At 41.1% G+C, this 7,012-nt stretch overlaps 1 protein-coding gene and 1 long non-coding RNA gene across 2 annotated transcripts; both read right to left on the reverse strand.

Annotated features, from left to right (window-relative positions):
• Positions 1-2,161: 2,161 nt before the first annotated feature.
• On the reverse strand, positions 2,162-4,226 carry LOC125292554. Its single transcript, XM_048239915.1, has 6 exons — positions 4,076-4,226; positions 3,727-3,981; positions 3,475-3,643; positions 3,103-3,227; positions 2,650-2,812; positions 2,162-2,546 (listed from the first exon to the last, which is right to left on the reverse strand). The coding sequence occupies exons 1-6, from the start codon at positions 4,172-4,174 to the stop codon at positions 2,281-2,283; spliced, it is 1,077 nt and encodes a 358-aa protein (XP_048095872.1). The 5' UTR covers positions 4,175-4,226; the 3' UTR covers positions 2,162-2,280.
• A 25-nt stretch (positions 4,227-4,251) lies between these two features.
• LOC125292555 lies at positions 4,252-5,729 on the reverse strand. The gene is made up of 3 exons (XR_007193218.1): positions 5,566-5,729; positions 5,238-5,451; positions 4,252-4,306 (listed from the first exon to the last, which is right to left on the reverse strand). It is a non-coding gene; the product is annotated as an uncharacterized LOC125292555 (long non-coding RNA).
• Between the last annotated feature and the right edge of the window lie 1,283 nt (positions 5,730-7,012).

Raw genomic sequence — 7,012 nt, forward strand, 5'->3', positions numbered from 1 at the left:
GCACGGATCACTGGTGGGGAGATAGAGTGCCTCTGCCCCAGAATCTCATCCATGGCACAGAACCATGGCCACGAGGCTGCTGTGTCCTCCCCAGCATCTGTCCCTGTTCCTGTTGGGGGGGTTTTCAGTTCCTACAGATAAATGAGTAATTAGCAATAGAAGAATGGACAGTTTTCTAACTACCAGTAACATAATTTACCAGTAACAGAATCACAGATGGCCGTGTAGTAGTCTTAACTAATTTGAAATCATTTCTTTTACTTTATTTTACTTAATGATCTATTGGTTCATAAATTAGCCTACATTGAAACATAAACATTTTACTGTTGGGACAATGGTCTGGTCATACCTTGTTTTTTTTTTTAAGGTTGTCCCACTTTATACGGGCCTGTTGTGGGTCACCTTCTCCTCCAGGCCAACAGACCTGAGGACCTGTCTACACAAACAGTAAATTGAATCAGAGCTAAATACTGTACTCACTTGTTTTTAAAGCATCCCTCTAACAGTTAACTAAAACTTACTTCCAGCCATCCATGGCACTGTTCCTCTGGCCTGTGAAGAGCCGATCTGCCTCCCCCCTTGCCTGGATGAACCTGGCAGTGTCATCGGATGTCCCTACGGGGAAATAACTGTCAAACACTTTAGTTAATTATTTTCTCACTACAACATAGCTTGATGGTCTTAATCGGGTAACTATTTTGGTAACATAATGCTTTGTTTGTCGAGCCTAGGCAGCGGTGGCAGCAATCCGTTGATGCTCACGTGATGTGAGAAATTATGTTAAAGTAAAGAGTGGTTTGCCTAGTCTTATTATCGTAACGTTAATCAACAAGTTTACAGTTTACTAATTAGAATCAGCTAGCATAAATTTATAATCGCCAAAGTAGAAATTCTGGAAAAAATTCCACAATTTAGTGTATCGTTTTTGGAAGTAACAAAAACTTCAATATATCCAAATATAAAAATATTTTGATATTCTGCTTTAATTTCTATCTTTTGACATAACAGATTATTTTACAATGATCAGAACTCTGAAATTATTAATATTTTATCAAAAAAATGGAATATTCAAATATTTTTAAGTGCAATGTCTTATTTCACCATTAGATGGCAGATGCGCTCCACGTAAAAACATGTTTGTGTTTTCAACATATTGGGATGAGGATATTCCGGAACTTGTACTTTTACATCCAACTCTTTTACCTTGGTCCAGGCAGGGACCCTCTGCATCTCTGTGGGGAAACGAGCAGCCAAGGTAGGGTTGGGTGCCGGGTGATATTCCGGAACTTGTACTTTTACTTCCAACTCTTTTACCTAGATCCAGGCAGGGACCCTCTGCATCTCTGTGGGGAAACGAGCAGCCAAGGTAGGGTTGGGTGCCGGGTGATATTACGGAACTTGTACTTTTACTTCCAACTCTTTTACCTTGGTCCAGGCAGGGACCCTCTGCATCTCTGTGGGGAAACGAGCAGCCAAGGTAGGGTTGGGTGCCGGGTGATATTCCGGAACTTGTACTTTAACTTCCAACTCTTTTACCTAGATCCAGGCAGGGACCCTCTACTGAATCTCTGTGGGGAAACAAGCACCCAAAGTCGGGTAGGGTGCCGGGTGATATTCCGGAAATTGTACCTTTGCTTCCAACTCTTTTACCTTGGTCCAGGCAGGGTCCCTCTGCATCTCTGTGGGGAAACGAGCAGCCAAGGTAGGGTGCCAGGTGATATTCCGGAACTTGTACCTTTGCTTCCAACTCTTTTACCTTGGTCCAGGCAGGGACCCTCTACTGAATCTCTGTGTGGAAACAAGCACCCAAAGTCGGGTAGGGTGCCGGGTGATATTCCGGAACTTGGACTTCCAACTTTTTACTTTTACAACTTTTTTGAGTTTTACTAATGTTTTTTGAGTCAAAAAAAAGCTTTTATTACGTTTTATCAACTTTTTTATTAACTTGGACTTCTACTTCCAACTTATTTTACTTTTACAACTTTTTTTAAGTTTTAATGTTTTTTGAGTCAGAAAATAGCTTTTATTACCTTTTATCAACTTTTTTATTGACACAGTTGTTGGATGTACAACTTTGCTTCAATGGCTTTGTTACCATTAAAAGAAATACAAAATTAAAAGTTTAAATAAAACTGAAACCTAAGTCGCAATTATTGTCCAATGTCCTTGACTTGGTTCTTGCTTTGTTTCCCCTGACTAGGGTTAGGCTTCTCCTGGCTCCTGGCTGTCTTCACTTGAGCTATGGGACTCAAGCTCACTTTCTTTCTCCTCCACACCCACCTACTCAGACTCTGAGGAAGAGGGTGAGGAGTTCCCAGACTCACTTGACTGAGACTCTGCTTCCTCCTGGTCCTTCTTCCCCTGACCCTCCTCTGTACAATCTGAGGAAGAGGGTGAGGAGTTCCCAGACTCACTTGACTGAGACTCTGCTTCCTCCTGGTCCTTCTTCCCCTGACCCTCCTCTGTACAATCTGAGGAGGATGGTGAGGAGGAGTTCCCAGACTCACTGGTCTGAGACTGTGCTTCCTCCTGGTCCTCCTGGATGCCTGGCACATCATGGTAAGGATTAAAGTACAATTTATCAGACACTTAGAAAACATATCATGACAATGGTTACAAAATCAAGAAAACAACAAAAACGAGACCCACTTGGTAGATTGATCGATCGACTTAGGGATCTCAATATCTCCAACTTGAAGAATGGGGACCGTTTGGCTGTGAACTCAGGCACATTACCTGGACTCATCAAGTCAAGGGCCATTGCTTGAGAGACTTGACTCTGCCCATCTTCAAAGGGAAGTGTGACCTCTGTCTGTGGGAGAGAAAGAGCTTTATGGATATAGAAAATGTTTACATCATCTTTTTGGTAAAGCACTTTTAATGATAAGCATCTAAACAGTAGTGCAATCATTAAAAGTGCTTTACCAAAAAGCTGATATAAACATTTTCTATAAATTTGCATTTTGTTGTACTTGTTGTCCTTACTTGAACAATGACAAAGTTGAATCTAATCTAAGTTGATAGGAACATACATGGGTTGATATTGCTACGCTCAAAGCTACTGAACTCAGACTGTGCTTCCTCCTGACCCTGCTCCATTACCTCCTTCACCTGACCCTCCTCAGACACCTCTGCATTTGTCTCCTGGTCCTGCTCCATTGCATCCTGATCCTCACCGTCACCTGAATGATTTATTGTCACCTGATCCTGTGTCTCCTCTGAGACCCCTGGCACACCATAATAATAATAATGATAATAATAATGATGAGCTTTATTTGTATAGCACCTTTCATACACAGAATGCAGCTCAAAGTGCTTTACATTTGGAACATGTAACACAATAATAGAGTCAGTCAGTCATTATCATTACCATGGTGAGGATGAAGCTGTTTCTCTGCATAATTCACCAGACTCTTAGAAAACATATCATGACACTGGTTACAAAATCAAGAAAATACCAAAAACGAGACCTACTTTTACGTTGCTTGACTGAGGCCATTAGGGACCTCAATATGTCTAGCCTGATTGTTCGGGTCTGTCTGCCACTGGCCTCAGGCACATAGTATAAGCTGGCAGTCTTTGGGTCATGGGCCATCGCTCTGCAGACACCCTGCCTTTTGTCGAATGGAAGTGCCACATCTGTCTGTGGGAGAGAAAGAGAGAGAGAGCTTTATGGATATAGAAAATGTTTTTAACAGCTTTTTGGTAAAGTTGATAGGAACATACATGGGTTGAAATGGCTGTCCGTATATCCTTTAATGTTGGAGTGCCTGGAAGTCCGCATTCCCCCCACATACGACCCACAAACACTCCCATTCGTGTCATTTCATGGCCTGTTGAATTGAAAAATAATGTTTCTGCTTTGTCATAGCCACGGAGGCTGGGTCTCAATGTGGAAAAGTCCTTGAGATTCTTGAATAGATCTTTGCCAATGCAGACCTTGGCAGCCCCAAATGTCTTTACGGTTTTGTGTAAGGGTACCTGAGAAAATGTACAGGTATAAGTAAAGACAAACTTCACCAGACAGGTTGCTAGAACTTTGCATGTATGCACTGGCCGCATTTGATGTACTCACCGTAATGGTAAAACTGCCCTTGTAGGCCTCTGCCTTTTCGACATCCCCTACCGTCATGCCCAGGAAGATGCACTTTCTGTGGCCTGTTGTTGCCACCATGCCCCCCACCAACAGACCTACAACGCGATGCAGCCGAGATGGATCGGCTGGATTGTCTTTTAGGTCCTTCAGATTTTCAGGCATTGGTTTGTTGAATGAAGGCCAGCAGTTGTTCAGGAGGTATGCTTTTCGCTGTAAGAGAAAGCAGTATACCATGTTGAGACTAAGTATAAGCCCTGTAAGAGAAAGCAGTATACCATGTTGAGACTAAGTATAAGTATATATACTCTTTTGATCCCTATATAAGTATAAGTATGTATACTCTTTTGATCCCTATATAAGTATATATACTCTTTTGATCCCTATATAAGTATGAGTATGTATACTCTTTTGATCCCTATATAAGTATAAGTATATATACTCTTTTGATCCCTATATAAGTATAAGTATATACTCTTTTGATCCCTATATAAGTATAAGTATCTATACTCTTTTGATCCCTATATAAGTATAAGTATGTATACTCTTTTGATCCCTATATAAGTATAAGTATACATACTCTTTTGATCCCTATATAAGTATAAGTATGTATACTCTTTTGATCCCTATATAAGTATAAGTAGATATACTCTTTTGATCCCTATATAAGTATAAGTATATATACTCTTTTGATCCCTATATAAGTATAAGTAGATATACTCTTTTGATCCCTATATAAGTATGAGTATATATACTCTTTTGATCCCTATATAAGTATGAGTATATATACTCTTTTGATCCCTATATAAGTATAAGTATATATACTCTTTTGATCCCTATATAAGTATAAGTATATATACTCTTTTGATCCCTATATAAGTATAAGTATATATACTCTTTTGATCCCATGAGGGAAATTTGGTCTCTGCATTTATCCCAATCTGTGAATTAGTGAAACGCACTCAGCACACAGTGAACACAGTGAGGTTAAGCACACACTAATCCTGACGCAGTGAGCTACCTGCTACAGCAGTGATCAAGGGGGCAGTGAGGGGTTAGGTGCCTTGCTCAAGGGCACTTCAGGCGTTCCTACTCAGCATACAGCATACCTCTTTTATCAGCAACTCTTTTCATTCAAACTTACCACATTTAGCCCTTCGGAACTCCTGTCTTTGAATGACAACTCGGGGCCCTAAGCATTTTTTCCCACAAAGACAACTTTTCCATTAGGCAGGCAATTTTTTTTGGGAGTGAGCCTAGAGCTATGGAGTTTCATGAATCTCAAGAAGGCCTCAATGTCCAAAATGATATGCACCTGACTGGTTGGCTTCAGTCTGCCATTCAGACTTGTAAGGTATCTTAAGAAAAAGAAATGGAAAGGAATATATGAGGACTTCAAATATGGGCTGTATTTTCAAAACTTTAAAGTGTATTCATGTTTCATACTGAAGATAATAGTGAAAACAACAAACCTATTTAGTTTGTGGATATCATTTAGGAAATTGAAGCTCTTGTTGATGTCCCCCTTGTTTCCTGACATATAGAGAAGGAATTCCTTGACATAACTTTTTCTTTGTTTTATATTCCGAATTGCCTGTCGAGACTGATTTGGTCCAATGAGGCTGGCTTCAAAGTGGTCGAGCACATTATCTGAAAAATAGTTAAGAAAACATTTGGAATACCCCAGCCTAATCTCTTTTCCTAATTGAGTGCCTTCTGGTCTCAGTTCTATTCTGTTACCCTGTCAACCCTAAGTAGAGAAGCAGCAACAAGTAAGTGCATGTTGTGTGTGATGTCTGTATGCTACTGAGACCTTGAATTTCCCCTTGGGATCAATAAAGTATCTATCTATCTACATGGGGCTATCCCTAGGCCCCAAAGTGTGTTCAATTTGGGTACCCCTAAACTTCCAAACAAACTTTTTAATTAACTTACCCAGATTAGGCAGGGGTGTCCCTTTTGGAACTCCTGAAGTCTCCTCTGTTTCAGCAGGCACAGGTGTTGAAGGCTTCGTCATGCTGGGAGAGGCCAGTGGAGAGATCAGAGGAGGGAGTGGAGATTGATCCACAGGCACAGATGGGGAAGGAGGAAGGGAGTGGTGTGGAATGCTCTGATGGAGAATGTGGTGGTGAGGAGGGCTGAGGCAGAGGTGAGGAAGGAGCAGACTGCAAACCTTTATCCTTAGCATGGCCCTTGAGGTACTTCACCTCTTTCCATAACATTTTGACCTCTTGCTTCATCGCATTTAGTTGATTTTGCAGGTTTTCAATGTTTTGGTCTGATGGTGGTGGCACGCTGGGACCCGAGGAAGCATTCCCTGATGGTGGTGGCACGCTGGGACCTGAGGTGGAAGCATTCCCTGATGGTGGTGGCACGCTGGGACCTGAGGTGGAAGCATTCCCTGATGGTGGTGGCACGCTGGGACCTGAGGTGGAAGCAGCCCTCTCAGCCTCTATCAAGGCCTCAAGAATGGCTTTTTTTTTGGCAAGCTTTAGGGTTTTTTAGGCGTGAACCCTGTTAAAAGATAGATAGATAGATAGATAGATAGATAGATACTTTATTGAGTTAAGATTGTGTTTCAAATTGTATTAATGTAGCAAAATACATCTTCCAATAACATATGATCAAATGTAAAAGTAAAACCTTTTGTTTGTGCATGTATATTAAATGCTTGTCCAGTCGTGAATATGGCGTACTGGTGCAGTTGGCTATTGGGCAGCACAACTTCCCTCCATACCGTACTGGTCTCACCCCAGCTTGTAATCTCCTTTCATGAGCATCAGTAATTTTGTGGACATATTGGAGGTGACGTGATAAGTTCGAAAAGGATTCGAGGCACTTTGGACACTTCTTCTTTTGCTGTTATTGATATAGGTATAAAAGAGACAGAAATATTTTTGACAATATTATTTTAGCTTT

Source organism: Alosa alosa, chromosome 3, assembly GCF_017589495.1.
Source record: "Alosa alosa isolate M-15738 ecotype Scorff River chromosome 3, AALO_Geno_1.1, whole genome shotgun sequence".
NCBI classification, from domain to species: Eukaryota; Metazoa; Chordata; class Actinopteri; order Clupeiformes; family Clupeidae; genus Alosa; species Alosa alosa.